Here is a 22177-nt window from a genome sequence, read left to right on the forward strand (position 1 = left end):
CGCAGTTTCACCAAAGTCGAGAGTTGACGAAATACCGTTTGCCATCTCTTGTTTTCATCAAGTGCGTAGTTTTCGTCGTGGGCTCGAGTGTGATGCTTTTTGGTCGAGATGAAGTTTCATAGATAAAGTAAGGTAGAGAGGGAGTGATGAAATTGTTCTCGCCGTAGAAAATTGGACGAGCTCCTGCATAGTGGCGCCTGACATCAAGACTTACAACACATCGACGAGCTCCAGCAAAATTCAAATTTACTAGGCTGATCAACGTATTTATCACCTGATGACGATGCAGGCCAGAGATCTTGGATCTTAGGGTAGGGGGTAGAATTAGGTCAAGATCGATTCGTACGGCACCAGAACATGCTTCTCCGCAATTTTAAGCAACATGGGACAGGAAAATTGACCGGGAACTCGAGAGATACGATGCGGATAGGACTTCTGGTTTTATAAGTCTTGATGCAGGGAAGCTTGCCTATCATTTGACTTGGCCAGTAGATCGTTCTTCTCGCTCCACTGGTCAGTCAACAGCCTCGCGACGTTCATCCCCATGARCGCGTTCGTCTCCATGGTCGAGATGAACTGGTCCATGCCGCCAGTATACCACAGATTTGGAGCTAGCTCGGCATCTTCGAATGTGACTCTTGGATACTCGTAGGGGTATGAGTTCCACACTTTGCGATAAATCCAGGTTACATCTTTGCTCCGAGCGCTTTCCAGATAGTTGTCTGATCGATCATGTACTCCCAATAGCTTTTCCAAGAAAGTCGAATTGACAGGCTCAGACGAGAAGATCTTGTACAAATACTCCTCCGCGCCTGTCTTGGGGTTTACGATAGGACGCAGCAGAGAGATGCTGAAAAACCCTGGACTGCCAACCCCTGCAGCACCTCGCTGTGGAGGTTCACCCTCAGGAAGAGTCGTGAGGATGACTTGTGGAGCATATTTGCCTGGAGGTAGGTTGAAGAAAGCCGGAGACAGGAGATGTGGCGAAGTGAAGAGCGTGACATGCAGCTCAACGTAGGGCACTGAATCTGGCTCACGATCCAATTTCAGAGTCGAGACATCAATACCAGCGTACTGCCACGGAGTTGCCACAACAACGGCATCAAAGGGCTGCTGCTCCTTGTCGTCGCTGTAGCTCAGCAGGAATGTGCCGTTCTTCTCCATCTTCACCGCACTCACGGTCGTGCCCAACCTGATATCAGCTCCGGAAGCTTTGATCATCTCATCAAAGATCCTCCAATTGCCTCCCTCGACAGCCATCGCCCCTTCCGCAGCCATGGACACCATAGCCTMCAAGGCATGAATCGCACCCAAGTTTTGTGCGTAGTTAACTCTCGTCGCAGCCTGTACCACCTCTCTTGCAAATGAACCTTGAATCCCATTCTCACGAATGTACTGCTCCCCCGTCGCGGCTGTCACGGCAGTCAAGCCCACTGCTTGCGCCGTCTCACTAAGCCCTTGTGCGAAGGGGAAAAACGGCTCCTCGTACATCTGCAAGAACTTCGCAACAGTTTTCTTCATGAGGTTTACAGTCTTGAGCGGTGCTGTTCCATAGCGCCACCACAGCCGAGCATAGTCCCAGTAGCCGCCATTCTGAGTAAGGAGGATGTCCTGGCCATCCCAGATCGCGAGGGAAGGACCAGGGATCGTTTTTGTGCGGCGGGACTCGCTGATAGTTGAAGTAGAGAGGTTGAATTCTTCAACTGCAGTCGCGAGAATCTTGTTGATCTGGACGAAGATGCTAGCGCCTAGCTCGACGGGAAGGGAGGATGAGTTGTATGCTGAGACGGTGGTTGAGCGTCCACCAATGAAGTCATTCCGCTCAAAAATGGTGATCTTGACGGGGCGAGACGAGTTTGCGAATTTAGAGAGGTGGTATGCGGTAGATGATCCAGCAGCACCGGCGCCAATGATGGCGATGTTTACGGGCTGCTTCTCATGCGAATGGGAGTCTTGCAATACTGTTTGCTGCTCTGAGAACGCTGAGGCCAGAGCCGCCGCACATGTAATAAGAAAGGTCTTCATGCTGGAATGGTCAAGACTGTCAGGGAAGCTATGCACAGTGCTCTTCGTTACATCTTTGGTGTTGTCAGCATTGCGGACGTGTCGCCGCAGTTGTGTGACGTCGTGAGGAACGCACCCGCGGCTTTGGTAACGGCACGGTCCGCTCATTTAGTGTAGATCTGGTCCAGGAACATTTATCGACAACGAACATACCTCCTAGTTGATATGTTCGACAGAGTGTCGCAACGACGGCATGTTTTGTGACGACATGTCATTGAAGCCAGCACAGTTGCTTTGGAAAGTTGACTAGCCTTGTAGTGCTCGTTGCACATCCTATTGGCACTCGATCACTACCTCTCGCTATAACAGTCATTTCAATTTGAAACCGCGAGCTAATAAAGCCTTGGAACTTCCTTGTCTCAGCGCGAAGCGATCGAGATGTTGCAGTCACTCCCACTTCATTGGTGCCAGCGCTTCACATCAATCAACATGAGCCACTGTGCGATATAGCACATCAACTGTTCAAATCAGCAGTGCATATATAAACTATCTGACCAGCATCTGTTTGCGCCATGTCCGATCGTCTTGTCCATTAAGTCGCTGCATTGCCGCTCCACTCCACGCCTATGCCCCATTCTGTAGWTGTGTATAGTTGCAATCCTTCATTGAATCATTTTCGTCGTCGTGAAACTCCGTGCGCTAGCTCAATCCTTCCTGGGTATAATTCGCCGTTTCCATTGCCCGTTGCTTTGTTGCTGTATATCAAATGTCTGTCRATCGTGATGGTCATCCGACGAGGGAGCCAGAGGAATTGGCCGCACTCCAGAAGTCTTGCCAGCTCGTCACCGCTTCCATGGAATGCTGCAAACCTCCCTTTGCGACATCAAGATTGCTGGCCTGGCTGATGATCCGTTCGAACAAGTCGACTCCCACAAAGGAGCCAGTGAATCGTATGTTGTTGCCCAGAAGATCGCTCAGCGTGTAAGAGTCCCATAAGACTTCTCTTGCGCAGCCCATGAGAGCTGAACATGGAACGCACCACCAGACCGCGCACACCCAAAGTGCCCATGCGAAGAGGCTCAATGCCGAGAGTACGATCGTGTTGAATGCGAGCTTCTCGCCTGGTGACATGACATACAATGCCGTGTTGACTGAGTACCGGAAGTAGGCCAACTGAATTTGATATTTGGCATTGGAGAGAAGTGTCTGCTGTTTCGGGCGGCGTGGAAATGATGGAGGGTTGAAAGTTGACATGATTGACAGGATGCGAGGTTCGAGGCGGACAGAAAAAATATGCAGAGCTTGCCGTGGGTGTTTCTGAGACTTTATACCTTTCTACTAGCTGGTATAATTGAGGAGAGAGAATATGACGGAGCTCAAGGAAAGCTGAAGTGAAACAATGACAGCAAAGATAGCAGACCGATTGGCAACAGCCAGGGAAAGCTCTCAAAATATCTGGGTTTCTGGGTGAAAAGTGCAATAAAGCAGGGATGGCTGGTCGGAGTTGCATGGGGCCTCTCTTGCGTCAATTAAAAGGCTTCACAGCCTGAAAGCCCGCGCGATCAAATTTGACTCAGATGGCTCGCGGCAGTGTCGATTATAGAATGTGGTATGCCGACTGATGTTGCTCATACCGGAAACGTCGGCAGTTTAGCGTTCTTCGTTCTGCGGAGAGTCCCCATATACCGATGTCGATGGGATTTCTTAAAGTCTTGTGCAGGTAGGCAGGAAACGAGTGCAGGATGTAGGACATTTCGGATGACTGTTGGTTTCCGAGAAGCGAGACGCATACTGCCGACTGGTACTGTTGCAATAAAAACAGCGAGTCTCAGGAGTGATGCAGGTGTGATGAAGCCATGAATCTCGCTCCGAGGCGGTTTGGAGTCAAAACGCGCCGCGATCCGTTTCGGCATCGATCGGATTTCGAAAGATAATCAGTGTGCCGGCTTCGTATGAGGGTGAAGTGTGGAATGCTCGAGCGCAGGCCAGTAGATCATGACTCTCGCCGAGGGACTTTATCGTTTGGGCACTGCGCAGATAGCGACCGAGATGGGCCTGCAGAGTTCTTGACGGCCTTGGTGAGGAGAGGAAGCGGTCGATAGGCGCATGGTGGCTACTGCTCTGTGTGCAACAACAGAGCAGAGCGCATGCTCCGCCATGCAAAGGCAGGGCGAACGTTATTGTTCTCACGATAGCGGAAGTGCCTGTCCAGGTGTGGGAAGTTGCAGGCCCACGAGGCGGCCGGATGTCGGCAAGCGCTTTCACGTGCTGGCGCGTCGAACTCTTAGCGCGGGCTGATTGTTTTGCGCCATGTAAACAGAGAGCTCCACAAATGACAACGACGCCGACGCATTGACTCTACCCACGGGATTCTGGACTCCGGACAGCGTGTAGTAGATTTGGAACGGATTGGCCATGGCAGAGACATCGCCCGTGCGATCTTCGCGCCGGACGGCGTCGCGGCGCACACTTGTGGTGGAAAGTGATGATTCGGACGCGGAGAATTCGGTCGTCAGTAGACAGGACGACGACGACGAGGAGGAGGAGTTCACACCCGCACCAAAAGCCACGCGAGCATCACGCAAACCAGCGAGCGATGCGATACCACGGAGGAGGACAGTGGCATCTCGGAGAACCACACGCCAATCTGTCGAGCCGTCCATTGAACCATCTCAGGTGTTTAGCCCGCCGGAAAGCGTTGCTGAAGAGCCCGCATCGCCCGCAAAGAAGTCTGCACCCAAACGACGCAGTGTGAAGGATGCTCGCGCTGCAAGGCAGAGTCGCGGTGCCTCAAGAGCCTCCATCGTTCCGGATTCGCAGGAGACAGAGGTTCCGCCTCCACTTCCTACACCGCAGCAAACAGCATCCCCGTCACCCGATGCGAACTCCCGGCAGGGCACTCCACTGACGGATATTACGGAATCTGCAATCAACGATCAAACGCCCCGTCAGGCGGCCCGATCCCATACGCCTATCGATGATCTTCCCGATGCAAGTGAGAACATGTCGACACCGAAGAAGACGCCGAATGACGATGTTGAGATGGAGGATGCAATGGATACCACCGAAGTCCCGCCAACACCCAAGACGGAAGCCAGAGTGAAAAAAGTGGACGCCAATGTTACCAAGCTGGATCGACCAATGGATATTGTTGTTCGCAAGAGAGCTGTAGGCGTGCCGCAATCGCAAGAGCCCGTTGAGCCAAAGGCACGCATGACTATCACGTATCTCATAATGACCAACTTCAAGTCGTATGCCGGAAGACAGCAAGTTGGGCCTTTCCACGCTTCCTTCTCCTCGGTCGTTGGTCCGAACGGTTCGGGCAAGAGCAATGTCATCGACTCTCTGCTGTTCGTCTTCGGGTTTCGTGCTAGCAAGATGCGCCAAGGCAAGATCTCTGCACTCATCCATAACAGTGCTCAGTATCCTGATCTCGACTTCTGCGAGGTTGAAGTCCACTTCCAGATGGTCATGGATCAACCTGAGGGCGGATCAGTTGTCGTTCCCGATTCGCAGCTGGTAGTGTCCCGACGAGCATTCAAGAACAACGGTAGCAAATACTACATCAACGGGAAGACTTCGGATTTCACGACCGTCACGACATTGCTTAAGGACCGTGGCATCGACCTTGACCACAAACGCTTTCTTATCCTGCAAGGCGAGGTGGAGTCCATCGCGCAGATGAAACCAAAAGCTGCCAACGAGCACGATGATGGTCTGCTAGAGTACCTCGAGGATATCATTGGAACGTCCAAGTACAAAGCACCCATCGATGAGGCGGCCAAGGAAACGGAGGAGTATAACGATGWGTGTTTGGAAAAGAGCGGCCGCGTACAGCATGTGGAGAAGGAGAAGAATGGTCTTGAAGGGAAGAAGGACAAGGCTTTGGCATACATTAGGGACGAGAACGACTTGGCCTCAAAACAGTCCGCACTTTACCAGATCTACGTCGCGGAGTGTGGCGACAACATTCAAGTATCTGAAGAGGCTATAGGCCAGATTCAAGAGCAGCTGGATGCCGAACTCACACGACATCAAGGAGCCGAAGATGTGATCAAAGCTCTCGAGAAGGAGTACAAGGCGGAGTCAAAAGCTTACGAGAAGACCGCAAAAGAGACTGAAGCACTCAAAAAGCAAGCCGACGACCTCGACAAAGCCTCTGTCAAGATCGAGGAGAAGAGGAAGCATCTCAAGAACAAGGAGAAGAAGCTTGAGAAAACCCGAGATGCCTCCAAGTTCGAGATATCCCAATCTCAGACATTGGCCTCACAAGCCGAGCAGGACATTGAGCGTCTAACCGCTGAGATAGAAGAGCTGGAACAGGAAATGCAGATGGAAGACAAGGAGCTCGCCAAAATTCGAAATGCCCTCAAAGGAAAGACGCAGGGGATCAGTGACGAGATTGCCGCAAAGCAAAAGCAGCTCGAGCCTTGGAGTGCCAAGATCAACGAAAAACAGTCCTCCATGGCTGTCGCACAGAGTGAGCTAGACATCCTGCGAGAGCGAGAGAGCTCGGGCGCTACAGCCATCTCTGAAGTAGAAGCAAAGATTGCGGCCCTTCAAGAACAGCGAGAAATCAAAGCTGCCGAGATTGACGCTTGTAAGAAGCAACGCAAGGCTGCGGAGAAGGAGATACAAGACGTGCAAAGCAAGCTTGAGAATGTAAACGCCAGAGAGCCGGCCCTCAAGACCAAGCTCTCTAACGCGAGACAAAAGGCTGATGAAGCACGCGCAAGCTTGTCAGCCACTCAGAGCCAAGGGAACGTGCTTGCTGGACTTACTCGTCTCAAAGAGTCTGGCCGAATTGATGGTTTCCACGGACGTCTGGGCAACCTTGGTGCTATTGACGCCAGGTACGATATCGCCATTTCGACCGCGTGTCCTTCTCTTGATAACATGGTCGTCGATTCTGTCGAGGCGGCGCAGCAATGCATTGAATACCTGCGGAAGAACAACCTTGGCCGTGCCAACTTCATTTGTCTAGACAGGCTAGCGCAGCGCGATATGTCGCCCATTCAAACTCCTGAGAACTGCTCAAGGCTCTTCGATCTGGTCAAGAGTCGGAACGAGCGCTTTCTTCCGGCCTTTTACAGCGTGTTGCAGAACACGCTCGTAGCAAATGACTCTCAGCAAGCAGACCGCGTTGCATACGGAGCCAAGCGATGGCGAGTAGTCAGTCTGGAGGGTAAGCTGATTGACAAGTCTGGTACCATGAGCGGTGGTGGAACACGTGTGGCACGTGGAGCAATGTCGTCCAAGGTCGCGGGTGATACAACCAAGGAGCAGGTCTCGAAAATGGAGATCGATCGAGAGGCTCTCGAAAAGGAATATTCTGCAATTCAACACGAGCAACGTGAGCTTGACGGACAGGCACGGGAATTGCAAAGTCAGATCCCAAAACTCGATACCAAGGCACAAAAGCTCGGCTTGGAGTTGGGAAGCATCGATCGCAACATCGAAGACGCGCAGCAACGTATTGAAGAGCTGACTGCCGAGTTGAAGGGTGCCAAGTCAGACAAGAGCAAGCTTGCCAGTCTAGAGAAGGGCATCGTTGCCATGCAGAAAGAGATTGAGAAACTTCAATCCGAAACAGAAGGAATTGAGGGAGAGATCAAGGAGCTGCAAGACAAGATTATGGAGATTGGAGGTGTAAAGCTGCGCGGACAGAAAGCCAAGGTCGACGGGCTCAAAGAGCAGATTGACCTGCTGACGGAGTCGCTGAATGCGGCCGAAGTTTCGAAGACCAAAGCCGAGAAGCAGCGCGTGAAGCATGAGAAGGTCCACAGCGATTCTGGTGACGAGCTGGCGAAGATTGCCAACGATATCGAGAAGGTTGAAGGCGATATGTCAGCCCAGAATACTGATAACTCTGGACTGAGGAGGCAGGTCGATGAGGCCACTGTTGCTCTCGAGGAGAAAATGGACGTGATTGAACAAATGAAGAAGTCACTGGAGGAGCATCGAGAAGAACTTAACAACACTCGCGGAGCAGAAGTTGAGATGCGCAATAAGCTGGAGGAGAATAACAAGCATCTCGCCGAAAATCAGAAGCGACTGCGCCATTGGCAGGAGAAACTCGGCAAGCTCACTCTGCAGAATGTGAGCGAAGAAGGCGAAGAGAAGGACCCGGAGCCTGTGCCTGAACTGAGCCGCGATGAGCTCGAAGATCTAGACAAGGATGACCTGAAGGCCTCAATTGCCTCGCTGGAAGAACGCACTTCTCAATCTGTGGAGCTGTCTGTTCTCGCAGAGTACCGCCGCAGAGTCAACGAGTACACCACACGTCTTGCGGACCTTAACGAATCTCTTGAAAGGCGAGATGGCGCAAAAAAACGCACCGACGACCTCCGCCGAATGCGACTAGAAGGCTTCATGGAGGGCTTCTCTACCATCTCCCTCCGACTGAAGGAAATGTACCAGAYGATCACCATGGGCGGTAACGCGGAGCTGGAACTCGTGGACTCCCTCGATCCATTCTCCGAAGGTATCTTGTTCTCCGTCATGCCTCCCAAGAAGAGTTGGAAGAATATCGGCAATCTTTCTGGAGGTGAGAAGACGCTGAGCTCTCTGGCGCTGGTCTTTGCGCTGCATCATTACAAGCCCACACCGCTTTATGTCATGGATGAGATCGATGCCGCGTTGGATTTCAGGAACGTGAGCATTGTCGCCGCATACATTCGGGAGAGGACGAAGAATGCGCAGTTTATTGTTATTTCGTTACGGAACAACATGTTTGAGTTGGCGTCGAGGTTGGTGGGAGTTTACAAGGTGAGTCGTAATGTTCTTCTGATGCAGGTGGAGGGAGCTAACGAATGTTGCASACCAATAATCAGACGAAGAGTGTGACTGTTGAGAATGAGGATTATATTGTGCCGAGGGTACAGTAGCTGTTGACCATGAGTTATGGTGCCTCATGCGGCGTTTGGGATGGACACTGCCTTTGTACAGGCTTTTGATGAGCGATGTGACTGTACGGGAATGGGTGATGTGGCGTTGAATATGTGATGCTTTTGCTACCTCTCGTATTTTTGTCGCAGGCTTTCGGCTGCTACATTCTTGAAGATGTTGAGGTTGTCTCTTGCTCTCGATTTTCATCGCTTGCGGACTGGAAACTTCTTCGTCCGCAATTGTGAAGCTGCTTATAGTGGGTTTGAATAATTGCTCACTTCACTTGTGCTATCACCATCAGCTGCGATGGTAATAGGCGGCATTCTATGTGCAGCTCATTTACTTCCTCACAACATATACGACRTCCACCTGAGCAGTTCCACTTCCAATAGTCGACGCCCTCAACAACAACCTCGATCACATCCATCACTCAATCGAGCATTCCAACAGATCCTCAATCACATCAGCAAGCATGGATCACCAAGACATCGCCCCTGAGGTAAGCCTTCCGTCGAGTGTCTCACCACTTTCAGCAAGCTTAGATCCCCAGGAGACGGAATATACCACCGACGGTCTGCTCGAGTGAGTGAAGAGTCAAAGCTGTTTTGGTGTCCAGCTGACATTGAGCCAGCTTCAGCGACGACATCATCACCGTCCTGGTAGGACCCGAGCAGGAAAAGTTCATAGTCCATGCGAAGCAGCTGCAAAAGTCGCCATACTTTAGGAACGCAATGAAGGAAACCTGGCTGGTGGACGGCACCATCAGCCTCCCTGTGGACGATCCGAAAATTATCCGTTTCTACCTACACTTCCTCTATGCTTCCGAGGTCCCCGAGACCTCCTTTCCGGGCCTGGCGGCACTGTATGTCTACGGCGAGAGAGTCGTGGACTTGCGCTTCAAGGACACCATCATCAAGACCATCATCAGTATGAGTCGTCACAGCGGAAAAGACGGCCAATGCTACTGGCCCGTCACCGATGCTGTCGATTGCATATATGCCGGCACGCTGAGTGGATCTCCAGGCAGACGTCTGCTCGTCGACATCTTCGCATGTCATGGGGGCACTCACTGGATCGGAGACCACGAGTATGATGCGGACTTCCTCAGAGATCTGGTCCTAAGGCGTATGCACGAAAACGAGGGAATGAAAGCTGTGACCGACGACGAAATTGTCGCAGAGCGGTATCTTGAGGAACCCCAGTAAGTCAACAGAAGAGGTTGATCATGTTGTTACCCGATTGATTCCTCTGTTTCTCTGACTTTGCCCGACCTAGACCTGAATTCCTTGATGCGCCGCATACCTACGAGGCATGAAATCGCAAGTAGAAGTCTGGCGACCGCTAACGCGCTTAGGGCTCTATCGCAGATCCAATCGCAGCAGCATGCGAATCTACCAAATACTGCCGAAGTGAACAGCTTGTATGAGTCTGAAAATCAGCTTCATCGCAGGCTGAGCCCAGATTCAAGGACTGCGCTGGCTGCATATGACGAGCGCTTGACGCTTCAGGAGGTCGTGAGAGCCAGCATGGTTAGGAGGTGGTAGAATGACGGGTTGGAGTACTWCAACCTCCTGATATGGCTTCCAGACTGGGTCAGCAGGAGATGCTGCTCGAGCTGGTGTCTCTACCCAATTGTGGGTTCTTACTGGTCGTAAAAGCCGGCATCCGGAGCTGGTGTTTAGTAATATTTCGAGATTGATTTATCTTTCCGGCTTTTTGGCAGGCTGCCTCATCATACACAGATGCGTCAAAGGCTCATGATAGCCATAGTCCCGAGCGTCCCATGGCAATGTATCCAAGACTTCGAATCCGAACTTCTTGTATAGTCCCACACCCTGCGGCGAGCCTTCTAACCAAATCGGCAGTCCTAGCTCGTCAGACTTCTCAATTCCCCACTGCAACGACATCGCTCCCACCCCCTGCCTCGCAAATTCAGCCCGAGTAGCAAGCACATGCAGTAGAATGAACGGCCGATTGCCTAGATGCTTCTTTCGATAGCCCGAATAAGTCTTTTGGAAAGCCGCTATTCCGTCCACAATCATGGTAGGTGGACGACCGTACTCAGCCAAGTCCCTTTCCTCCTCCTCCTCCTCTCGCTTAAGATCTTCCTCACTTCGCTCGTGTTTGAAGATCTTCCAGAAAGATACACCAACTACTTGGTGAAACGGTTCTTCGTCCGGGATATCCGTGTTCACACATTTGAAGACGTGTGTTCGTCCAGGGTGTCTCTTGTCGGCCCTKATTAGCGAGGCAACGGCGTGCTCGTCATCCTGTGGTGTTGGACCGTTGGGAAAGACAATAGACATGATTCCCGGACGAAAGGCTGCCATGGCTACATGGCGATATATGGCGAGTTCGGAACTTGGAAGGGGGAGAAACTTTAGAGTCATGCTTGATTCTCCTACCGGTGAGAGTATTTTCGGGTCTATAAAGGAAGCAGAAGGTAACGACCTTGGAGTCATTAATCGCGCTTGAAAACCTGGAGTGCGATCCTCCGCCGTATTCTAGCGGGTTTGAAGAGGTGGAGTCAGATCAAGGATGCGCAGTCCGTGGATTCCGTGGACTCCGCTCCCATCTGGGCTCGCCCAACTTCTTCACACACACAACCAGGCTCATGTCTATCTTGCTCTGCATACGGAGCATCTCAATGGTTGGCATGGTGATGAAGGGAACAGCACTCCGTCAAGAATGGAAGCCGCCCAGCAATCAAACCTTCAGCCCCGCTCTGTTCTACTCCGAGTTCGGTCACTTTCCCCCCCTCCMTTCACTTTAATGTCTCCATGACGCCCTGACCAGCACAATATTATTCTCTCCCGTCAACCATGGAGACTGAAATACAGAGCCCATTCCTTCGTCTACCCAAGGAGATCAGACTCATCATATATGAACTTCTCTTCCCGAGTAGAGTCGTTCACATCACCGGTCGAATCGATCATAATGCCTTTCTTCGGCGTTTAGAAGGCATCAACAAGGCCGCATATGTCAAGGTCTGCCATACGCTATGTTCCGATCCCTCCATCGAAGATGAAGCCTACGAGTTAAGCCAGCTACCCGCTGTCGAAGTCGAAGCCCGACAGCTGTCCCATGAGCGAGCTGACCTGATTCTGCGGTCATACTATACTCGCCATAAGCGCTGTCTCGACCTCCTAAGCGACTTCGAGGACAATGACTATCTCCACTCTGTACCCAACCCCCAATGCGACAAGGAATGTCGTGCATACAGGAGGGTGGGTCGTAAATGCAAGCACTTTACCAACATGGTGAACGAATCCGGTTTACCTGCAAGTGGAGGCTTGAGGAAACTCCATCCCGGAACGAATATGGACCTGAGCCTCTTGCTAGTTTGTCGGCAGGTATATCTCGAGGCTTCCCTATTCCCATACAGCAGCACTACCTTCAGCTTCAGCGACCTGGACGTTGTTAGAAAGTTTGCAGATTATCTTGCCCCGCAGCAAGTCGCGGCCATAAGCAGTGTGCAGCTGAGCTATTGGACGGTCGGAATGGTTCAGGAAGCGAAWAAGACTTTGATTGGGTTAAAGACCATCTCTCTGGATCACTCTCACACGCATAGTCCTGAGAAGGCAAAAGATCGACAAGCATATCTAGGATATTCGTTGTCCTGTGGTGCTGGCCTCGCGCAGACCGCAAGGGTTATCTGGTCTCGAAGTCGGACTGAGAAAGAGGGCTGGAATGGTCAGGATGTGGAGAGAGAGGCTCGCAGAAAGGATGCGGAGGCTGTGGAGCGAGCGATGACGAGAAAGACTTGACGAACATACGACGAAACGAATACTTGACGAACACATGACGCGCAACGTAGGCCTGCACGATTTTGGGCATCACTTGACTTTCGTTCACTTTCTATGGCATACGAGTTGAGGGAATTGTAGCACATATAGTCATGCAAATTGTATGTCAGCATTGAATATCACCGCCTTGTAAGATACAGCTACAAAACGCCGAGTCATGCATCCTCTTCATCTAAAACAGCAAGCAAGTGCCCAGCGTCCTGTGTCCCACGCACGGCCTCGCTGCTATGACATCTAAAACTCCCTCACCACATAGAACAGCATGTAAGCCTCCGCGTTCAGGACTTCCTTCTCATCAACCTGCACCACCATACTGTCGTCGAAGCGAAACCACTCTTCTCCCTGTCTTGCATAGGAGACATAATGTCCATTATCGATCTTGCCTTTGTGCACGACCACGGAAGAGAGCTCGTAGATGGGCTCAATTGGCGATGCGTCTTTACTGATACCATTGCTGCCGCGGGTCTTGACATCGATAGTATCGGGGTCTTCTTCCACTGGTGGTTGTGATTTGGCTTTTACTTGCGCTGGTGCTGCTGCTGAGGACATGTATGGCGTGAGATCGAGGGTGAAAGGGAAGCGGACCTTGGTGTCGACCTTGTTGCTTTGGGAATTACTCTTAGTATGAGAGAAGCGTTTGAGGTGGATGGGTAGGACTGGTGGCAACCGCGCAAGGGTAAGTTTCTTCTTTGCCTCTCGGCTCTCACTGCACTTTCGACAGAAGTAGCTATCGGTGGATAGTGTCTCGGCGGTGGTGAAACGTTCGAGACATTCCGAAAGGTCCATCGGTAGGGCTTCTTTCACAGTCTGCGTGCCGTTGATCATAGCGAGCTTCTTCTTCTTAATGCTGAAGCCGGCATTCTTCACGTCCAGGCTGAGGTCCATGACCGGATCCAGGGCAGTGGTCGTGTTCTTGCACGTACTGCAGGTGACTGTACTTCGCAGTAAGCCACCAAATACCTGGTGGACTATACATTCGCAGTCTTTTGCGTCGTTGGGTTTCGCCGGCTTCTCTTCCTCCTCCGTATTTGCTTCGTGCAAGCTGTTGAGTATGAAGCCGAAGAATTCGTGGGCGTCCTGCTGACTATAACCTGCCAGGCCCCCACCGCCTTTCCAGCAACCCTGCAGCATGTGTACTGCGCCGTAGCCCTCGTGTTTGTCTTGTGAGTAAAAATCTGTAAACATGTCGTCCAGAGCACAAGACGTGCAGGCATCGCGCTCACACTYCGTAGACCGGTGTCCTTCGGCGAGGTAGAAGGTCCGAATCAGCGGGTTGTGTATGAGCGACTGCACAATGACAGACATAAAGCATGTTTGGCCCATATTATATAGCCCTCGCAATCCCGTGGCGGAGCATGGCGTCGCTGCCGCGTTGTTGGCCACCAGCTTCTTGTCTCCTTCCGCGACCGGCGCCGAGTATTTGCGCTTCTTGAGGTTGGGGGCCCTGATCTCCTCGAACGTCGGGTCGTAGACAAAGTCCTTGCAGTCTGTACAATAGAGGAACCCGTTTGTGGATTCGACAGCTAAGGGATCAATCAGCACTTGCCGCTACAACTCCCTACAGGTACTACCTACAGAACTTGTGATTCGGATTGTGCTTGTCCCGTGATGCAGACACGTTGGGACACTGCAGACAGAGATATGTGACATGGTTGCAAGCCGCCGGGCCTCCAGCGCTCTTGTATATCCGGTCGGCCAGGCTTCCCTCCTTTTGTAGTGTGCCGATGATCTTGGTGTAACCTTCGGTAGCTTGCGGGCGCGCATTGCTCAACAGATTCTTGATATGGGTACAGCCGAATACGGTCTGTACCGGCGCTGGGGTGGGCTTGCTGTTGGCCTTCTTGATGGGTTTCGGCGCATCGTGCGTGGGGGTCGACGTTGCGTTCGTCGTCGATGCCATGCTTGCTATCGCGGATCTGGAACCGCGGTGTGGTGTGGTGTGATTACCATGGCCAGTCTGCCTGCAAACCGCCAACAATGAATACCTCTCACACTCCTCTTGTTTCACGCTGGCCTGTGTCTTGAGATGCGCTCACGTTCGCGCAAGGCCGGGTAATTATAGACTAGCTTCACTTCCCCACACTTTGGACCGATTGAGCTGTGACCTGTCGATCACTTTCTTCACATGCAAAATCGCTATATCAACCTGGATATGCTGTTACACACCGAAATTATGGCATTCCGCGTATATCTGACAGGGCGTCTGTATGATCGCATTGAGGAGTCAAGCAGCAGTTTGGTCGATTCCGATGAAGGAGCCTAAGGGGTGGCTCTTAAACTTGTCGTGTTTGAAGAGCCGGGTTGGAGGGATCTGTATGAGATGGTGGTGGTCAATTGAAAGCTGCCGCATCAGCTCTGGATTGTGTACGATTTGGGACAGGCGAAAGGTGCAGCTAACTATGAGGGAAGTTGAGATTTGCAGGGACGAGCAACAGATCGAGCATGGGCTTGTGAGGACCATGGAACAATCAGCATGTTTTCTTCGGGATAAGGTAGTTTGCCTCTAGCAACGACGGCAAGCGGTTCTCATGAATTGACGAGTCTGGCCCTTGTTGTGTGTTGCAATCAGACATATTCGACGCCTGTGATTCACTTTCCTTTGGATATTATATGCTACATTGGAACGTGCGTCACGTCAAGWTCCACCCATTGAAAGTACCGTAGACAAGCAAGCATTGCTTCTGATTTGTTACCAATAAAATAGAATGCATCGAATGTGTCTCTCGATGCAATGTTAGCAAAAGGTCGATCGAGAATAGTTACACCAACCCTAACCCTGATTGTCCTGGCAATCTTCCACGCAACTGCGTCATTGACGTTGCCGAACAAGCTTCCAGGTTCTGAGCTCAACTTTCACTCCCACCCAGTCCTCTTCCCCGTGACATATTTGAGTTCGCGTGACGAGCGGGGAACTTGATCTCACCACGTAGGAGGTGGGAACCGAGGAATGTGTAGTTATGATGATGAGTTCCCGTCATAGGTAGGTGGCTTATTCGGATTCCTTTCATAAAACTTCGAAAGAACACAACTCCCTCGGACAACTCGATTTTCTACATACTTCCGAAAATCACACATCTAAAACACACAACATGGCCGACAGAGACTTCTCAAGAAACGCCGAGCAGGCGAAGAATGCTGCGAGAGACGTTGCGAGAGATGCGCAGGACACCGCGAACAGCGTTGCCCGGGATGCAAAGGGTGCTGTGAACAACGTTGCCCGGGACGCAAAGGGTGCTGCAAGAGACGCACAGGACACTGCGAGGGACGTCGCCAGCGACGCAAAGGGCACCGCGAAGAATGTCGCCAGGGACGCACAGGACGTTGCGAAGGACGCAAAAGCCTCAGCGGATAGAGCATTGGCAAACGATGGAGTGTATGTAGAACCTCACTGGTGATTGAGAGAGCATCATGCTGACCATATCAGATACAACTCCAAGGGCTTCGCCATGGCAGCAGCTGGTCCTGTTTTCCTCGCCGCGATCCCGGTGACAAGCTGGATTACCCAGCCAGGTGGTCTTCTCGAGAAGGTCATCAACGGTCTTATTGGTGGTGTCGGACTCTTCGCATCTGCTGGTGCATCAAGCTCCGTTGCACAAGGCGGTAAAATTGCTGCTCTGGCGGCTCTCTACGCATCCGTGACATTTGCCATCTCTGGAGCTACATCTGTCGCAGGTCAGGCAGCTGGAAACCCACAGCCATATGACAACAAGCACCCACGTGCGAATATCAACAACCTGACTGGATTGCCTCTTCGTCTTTACAGTGCTCATCACCAGCTGATTGAGCACTTCCCAGGCTGGGCCATCGCAGCCGCTCTTGCCCAGGCTATCGCTCCTGGTGATCAGCACATCATCAACTTGCTTGGTCTGCACGTTATCGCCAAGGTCCTTGTGTAAGTTTGATCTCAATGCGCATACCTACGTAGCTAGCAATCGCTAATCTTGCTCCACTAGATTCTTCCCAGCATACGTCATGAACGTAGATGCTCCTCGATCACTGGGCCACCTCGCTGCTACCAGCTCTATGTTGAACGTTCTGTTCCAGCTTACGAAGAAGCCATTGGTTTAAGAATGTAATCAATAGTTCGAAACAGAGGAACACTCTGTTAGCAGAACGAATGTGAGAAGATATTTGGGAGATCGCGTCAGCCCCTGGTACCCAATCTACCAAATGTATACAAGATATGATGAATTATTTAATGATTGCGAGCGAAGCATCGTAAACGAATCGATCTCATCCAGCCGAATTGTCAATAACTTCGCCTCAACAATGTTCGGTATGAGAGTTCGACTCATAGTGTAAAAAGCTAGTTACTACATCGAGTGAACGGAATCTTGCCCAATTGCCCATTCTCTTTCTTTCCAAGAAAAAATAATGCTCTCGGAGAGCTTTCTTGTGATCAAGCAGCATACAGCATCGCAAAACAGACAAGCAAGCATGGAAGATGAGGAATAAGTGKAAGTTTCTTATTGGTGTGAGTGAAGCATTTGGAGTGAATTGACTCAATCACGTGTAGGTGTGGCGATCGGAACACCATGTCTCATTTAGTGTGCAGATTGAAACAGGTAGAACACGTTCGCAATGTCGCCCTGGAAGACTAAAAAGTAATGAGAATAGGAGACCATGTATGATGGAGAGGCAGCGTAGGAGATCAGCATCTGACGAAGACGATTCATGCATCGACTCGACCATGAATGCATCGTAAGCGCTCTAGGAATAGGTGTGGTATAGCCTCCATGCAGAAACATCTGCATATGCAGGTGAAGGGCGGTTAAACACGTGGGCGGTTAACATCGCGGAGATGCGGAATCGTTGACGTGGAAGTCCCATTGGAAATCACCGAACTGGGAGTGACCAGATTGGGCAAGAAAGTCTCGGGCACGATGACGGTGCGAGGATCCGAGGAAAGAACGAGGCAGTCCGCCGCCTTGATGACCTCAAGTGCATAGTCGGATCCTGTAAGGTAAGTTAGGCTCACACGTCGATGAACACTATCGTCAAGATAAGGAGGGATCAGAACAAGGAAGCTTGTCAAACCATTCGATAGAATCCCAAAGAGATCGCCAGCCCCGCCGCGCAAGCGCCAGCACATGTCAGCCCGAGGACCAGACCGACGAGACGAACAGAAGTTCTGCACATCGCTCTTTTTTAGCGGCACAACACCAGCGCACCACTCTGAACGACACCCCCTGCCACTCGTTTCCATTCCCCGTCAATCTACGAAATCCAGGCGATTCAACGGCCGCAATTCCACCCACCGAACACAGCATGGCCGCGCCGCAAGCTCAGGTGCAGCCTTGTCGCTACAAGACGGGCAAGACTCTAGGAGCGGGCTCCTACAGCGTCGTCAAGGAATGCGTACACATCGACACGGGTCGCTACTATGCCGCCAAAGTCATCAACAAGCGCCTCATGGCGGGCCGCGAACACATGGTGCGCAATGAAATCGCCGTGCTGAAGCGCGTGTCGATGGGCCACCAAAACATTCTGACGCTGGTCGATTACTTTGAAACCATGAATAATCGTGAGACGGCCTGCTTGGGTATACCAAACACACGTTGCTGACCCTTCCTCAAGTCTACTTGGTGACGGACCTGGCACTTGGCGGCGAGCTCTTCGATCGTATTTGCCGAAAAGGCTCGTACTACGAATCCGACGCGGCTGACCTTATACGTGCAACGCTTTCCGCCGTTGCATACCTTCACGACCACGGTATCGTCCACCGTGATCTCAAACCCGAAAATCTACTCTTCCGAACCCCCGAAGACAATGCCGATCTGCTCATCGCCGACTTTGGCCTGTCCCGAAWCATGGACGAGGAGCAATTCCACGTTTTGACCACCACCTGCGGTACCMCCGGCTACATGGCTCCCGAGATTTTCAAGAAAAGCGGACACGGCAAGCCCGTGGATGTGTGGGCGATTGGCGTGATAACATATTTCTTACTTTGCGGATATACCCCTTTCGACCGAGATAGTAATTTGGAGGAGATGCAGGCCATCTTGGTCGCAGACTACAGTTTCACCCCGTTGGAGTACTGGCGTGGAGTCAGTGTCACGGCTCGGCAGTTTATTAAACGCTGCCTGACCATTGATCCCACCCAGCGCATGACGGCACATGAGGCCCTCACACACCAATGGATAGCAGGACCCGAGAGTGATCGTGGCGGAGAAGATCTGTTGCCCACCGTCAAGAAGAACTTCAATGCACGGCGCACTCTCCACAAAGCCATCGACACTGTTCGAGCTATAAATCAGCTCCGAGCGGGAGGTATGGGCATGATGGATGGCGCGTCTTCACTGAACCCCGAGCGGGTCAAACCAAAGGATGAGGATGTCGATATGGATGACGCTTCTGGCTCAAACTCAACTGTGCGCGCCGCTGACTCCATGGACCCGCGAGGTAATGCAAAAGGACAGACGCAGGAACAAATCGAGGAGCAGCAACGGCGAACGCAGCAGACAATCGCCGGCTTGTGGCAAAATAAGGCCCAACAACAGCCCGCATAGTCAGCGGGCCATCAGAAACGAAGTGACGGTCAAATGTATGATGAAATAGAGAGGAGTCTCACCTTTCGTGCAATCTTCCCACGCGCCGCGATTGTGGTTCTCGTCGTGCTGATCTGGAGTCCAGATCAGAGATATTCAAGTCAGATTCAGTCATGGAATGCACTTCGCCACTAGGACAATGCCYGCCTTGATGAATCCTTCAGCCACAGAGCAATGCTTAGCATTGGATAGGCCCGAATCAATGCGAGTGAGTGAGTTACCCCAGAAACTTTCACCGCATCGTAGGGCCAAGCGAGTTGCCCCCTGGGCGCTTTCCATGCAATTRCCCACCGATGTGAAGCCGCCGCCTAACAAGTCTTTTGGACACAGCCCGTTTGGTAGTCTGAGGCCCAGACTGTGGCCAAGCGATACTGAGCTGTGATTGGCTGCGACCCGTCCAAAATGGGGCCATCCCGCTTTTCCCCAGTGGAGAGAGTGGATCGTTTTCGCTTACGGTCTGACTTATGATGTTTGCCGTCGAACGCCGAAACCGCATGACCTATCTGTGGTTCACGCTTCATCGCTTCGCGTGGCCATGCTGGGATTCAAAGCTCGGCCATCGCATTGGCGAATGACTAGCTGGGAGCGTTCTACGCGGGTCCCAAGTCCCCAAGGCTGGTCTGACGGTTTGTTCAAGTATAAAAGCTATGCACTGCCCCAGCAACTCGGCTCTTCCTCAAGACCACTCGATAGAGCAAGATGATTTCACTTTCAATAGCAGCGGCATTTCTTGCCACTCTACCCGCTACACATGCTCTGCCACCTACTTATTGCGAGAAGAAGCCGAGCTGTGCTTCTCTCACTGCAGACGAGGTCAGATCTCTCGGTAACAACACATTGTTCACACGCTGGCGACCTCACAGTCGTTATATCGCTCCTGCAGGATGGATGAACGATCCGTGTGGTGCAATGTATGATCCTATCCGCGATGAATACCACATGTCCTACCAATGGCATCCAAACCACTTCAATTGGGGTAACATCAGCTGGGGATCGGCCACAAGTAAAGATTTGATCACCTGGACAGACCATGGCAGCTGGAGGGGCAACGACGCTTTGATTCTATCGCCGAATGGTAACGGAAGCTACAAAGGCCTGGGTGTATTCTCCGGAACTGCGCAGCCTATCAACATCAACGGCGAGCAGGACGGCACACTCATGATTTTCTATACTTCGGTATCGAAACTGCCCWCCAACTGGGCTTTACCATACCTCCAAGACACCGAGACACAGAGTCTGGCCCTCAGTAAAGACGGTGGTGAGACCTGGGAGGAATACGAGAACAACCCGGTGATCTCCACCAGCGCGAATGATGCACCAATGAGCTGGAACATCACTGGTTTCCGCGATCCATTCCTGGAGGCATCGCCAGAACTTGATGCTATCCTGGAAGTCAGCGAACCTCACTACTATGCCGTCTTTGGATCTGGTATTAAAGGAGTTGGTCCGCGAATGCCTCTCTGGACAGCGCCGGCCACCGATCTCACCAACTGGACTTTCTTGGGCGCCCTTTGGGAACCAGTCGGGAACACCTCCGTCGGCCCCGTTCTGTCCACGGGATCGTATGGTTTCAACTTTGAAGTATCGGGCTGGTTTCCGCTCTACGATACCAAGGGAAAGCCTCATTGGTATGTCAACATGGGCTCTGAGGGCGGCAACGTCTCGTTTCACCAGTCTCTTCAATGGTCACTATGGAATGGAGGTTCTGTCACACGTCGAGCAAATGGTAGCGCCGAGTTCACACCTGAAGTTGGCGGCGTCSCGGRCTGGGGCAGTGGGTACGCATTGACCAGCTTCAATGATACCAAGCACAACCGCAGAGTTCAGTACGCATGGGTCAGGGAGGATGTCGTTGGTGACGCTGGACTCTTCAGCTTCCCACAGCAGGGCTTCCAGGGCGCTATTTCGCTCCCTAGAGAGCTCTTCGTGCACGAAGTTGCAAACGTTACCGCCAGTGAGGAAATCGAGACGGCGAAGACTGCTGTTTTGGAACAACAAGATGATGGCACTTACTCAGCTCGCACAATGGGTGTCCGTCCACTTGAGGATGTCGTTGATGGTATCCGTGTTGGTTCTAAGAAGATGTCCTGGGACCCAGCAACGTTCGATTCGACGACGATAATCCACAAGCAAGCTTCAGCGYACATGGAACTCAAAGCGACCCTTTCCTCCGCCACAGGTGCCGCCGGACTCGTCATCAACGCTTCTCCAGACGGAGAAGAATACACCAATATCATCTACGAGCCCTCCAACCACACCATCCTGGTTGACAGACTCCACAGCAGCAACATCGCCGAGTTCAACAACCAGACCATTACTGGATACTTCTATCCCTACACCGTCAACGGCACACAAGAAGACATCGTGTTCAACGTCTTTATCGATGGCTCCATCGCGGAGATCTATATCAACGACCGTTTCGCGTTGAGTGCAAGAGTGTACCCATCCAAGGAATGCAGTACTGGCTTWGGTGTATATGTAGCTGAGGGTTCCGAGGCGGCATTCAAGGGCGTGGAGGCTTGGATTGGCACTGCGAAGGTGTGGCCGGGGAGACCGGAGAACACCAGCTCGGAGCTTGTGTGGGACTCGGCTGAGGAAACTAACGATTATGTCTGGTGGACTGGCAACTAGAAAGTAGAAGATGCCATGTAATGATCGAGATGTTCCGACATTCCATTATTGTCCTTCAACGATCAATGATCATATCTCATACGTGCTCTGGGCGGTTCTGATCGATCTGAACGCCACAATACATTCTAGTTGATGGTTGTTGTGAATTCAATGACGAAGCCGCGGACTGTGAGTGATTCATTATGGAAGATGATTGATGTCTTCTGACTTTGCAGCATATGCAGCATTCTGGAGCTTGACGCAATGCCCGGAGTGCCGTCGGGATTGAGTTTGACAGCACGTGGCACATATGTCATTGAA

The 22177-nt window shown here is 51.9% G+C and overlaps 10 protein-coding genes; 6 read left to right on the forward strand and 4 right to left on the reverse strand.

Moving 5' to 3' along the window:
- Positions 1–441: 441 nt before the first annotated feature.
- On the reverse strand, positions 442–2025 carry RCC_09045 (related to prenylcysteine lyase; the record flags this gene model as incomplete). Its single annotated transcript, XM_023774289.1, has 1 exon — positions 442–2025. The coding sequence occupies one exon, from the start codon at positions 2023–2025 to the stop codon at positions 442–444; it is 1584 nt and encodes a 527-aa protein (XP_023630057.1).
- A 765-nt stretch (positions 2026–2790) lies between these two features.
- Positions 2791–3258, reverse strand: RCC_09046 (uncharacterized protein; the record flags this gene model as incomplete). The annotated part of the gene is made up of 1 exon (XM_023774290.1): positions 2791–3258. The coding sequence occupies one exon, from the start codon at positions 3256–3258 to the stop codon at positions 2791–2793; it is 468 nt and encodes a 155-aa protein (XP_023630058.1).
- Positions 3259–4419: 1161 nt separating this feature from the next.
- RCC_09047 (related to SMC4-Stable Maintenance of Chromosomes) lies at positions 4420–8891 on the forward strand (the record flags this gene model as incomplete). XM_023774291.1 has 2 exons in its annotated part: positions 4420–8772; positions 8838–8891. The coding sequence occupies 2 exons, from the start codon at positions 4420–4422 to the stop codon at positions 8889–8891; spliced, it is 4407 nt and encodes a 1468-aa protein (XP_023630059.1).
- A 473-nt stretch (positions 8892–9364) lies between these two features.
- Positions 9365–10436, forward strand: RCC_09048 (uncharacterized protein; the record flags this gene model as incomplete). 2 transcript variants are annotated; one of them, XM_023774293.1, is made up of 5 exons in its annotated part: positions 9365–9391; positions 9443–9474; positions 9524–10093; positions 10168–10201; positions 10260–10436. In XM_023774293.1, 5 exons carry the CDS (start codon positions 9365–9367, stop codon positions 10434–10436), a joined length of 840 nt encoding a protein of 279 aa, XP_023630061.1. The 2 variants fall into 2 exon arrangements, with proteins under 2 accessions (XP_023630061.1, XP_023630060.1); XM_023774292.1 differs by lacking the exon at positions 10168–10201 and having other exon boundaries at positions 10247–10436.
- A 156-nt stretch (positions 10437–10592) lies between these two features.
- Positions 10593–11198, reverse strand: RCC_09051 (uncharacterized protein; the record flags this gene model as incomplete). Its single annotated transcript, XM_023774294.1, has 1 exon — positions 10593–11198. The coding sequence occupies one exon, from the start codon at positions 11196–11198 to the stop codon at positions 10593–10595; it is 606 nt and encodes a 201-aa protein (XP_023630062.1).
- Positions 11199–11714: 516 nt separating this feature from the next.
- Positions 11715–12659, forward strand: RCC_09052 (uncharacterized protein; the record flags this gene model as incomplete). The annotated part of the gene is made up of 1 exon (XM_023774295.1): positions 11715–12659. The coding sequence occupies one exon, from the start codon at positions 11715–11717 to the stop codon at positions 12657–12659; it is 945 nt and encodes a 314-aa protein (XP_023630063.1).
- A 273-nt stretch (positions 12660–12932) lies between these two features.
- Positions 12933–14598, reverse strand: RCC_09053 (related to ubiquitin-specific protease 22; the record flags this gene model as incomplete). XM_023774296.1 has 2 exons in its annotated part: positions 12933–14221; positions 14274–14598. 2 exons carry the CDS (start codon positions 14596–14598, stop codon positions 12933–12935), a joined length of 1614 nt encoding a protein of 537 aa, XP_023630064.1.
- A 1189-nt stretch (positions 14599–15787) lies between these two features.
- On the forward strand, positions 15788–16766 carry RCC_09054 (uncharacterized protein; the record flags this gene model as incomplete). XM_023774297.1 has 3 exons in its annotated part: positions 15788–16071; positions 16123–16590; positions 16652–16766. The coding sequence occupies 3 exons, from the start codon at positions 15788–15790 to the stop codon at positions 16764–16766; spliced, it is 867 nt and encodes a 288-aa protein (XP_023630065.1).
- Positions 16767–17966: 1200 nt separating this feature from the next.
- On the forward strand, positions 17967–19207 carry RCC_09055 (probable calcium/calmodulin dependent protein kinase; the record flags this gene model as incomplete). XM_023774298.1 has 2 exons in its annotated part: positions 17967–18222; positions 18276–19207. The coding sequence occupies 2 exons, from the start codon at positions 17967–17969 to the stop codon at positions 19205–19207; spliced, it is 1188 nt and encodes a 395-aa protein (XP_023630066.1).
- A 738-nt stretch (positions 19208–19945) lies between these two features.
- On the forward strand, positions 19946–21877 carry RCC_09056 (uncharacterized protein; the record flags this gene model as incomplete). Its single annotated transcript, XM_023774299.1, has 1 exon — positions 19946–21877. One exon carries the CDS (start codon positions 19946–19948, stop codon positions 21875–21877), a length of 1932 nt encoding a protein of 643 aa, XP_023630067.1.
- Positions 21878–22177: the final 300 nt, after the last annotated feature.

This window comes from Ramularia collo-cygni (assembly GCF_900074925.1).
Source record: "Ramularia collo-cygni strain URUG2 genome assembly, contig: RCC_scaffold16, whole genome shotgun sequence".
NCBI classification, from domain to species: Eukaryota; Fungi; Ascomycota; class Dothideomycetes; order Mycosphaerellales; family Mycosphaerellaceae; genus Ramularia; species Ramularia collo-cygni.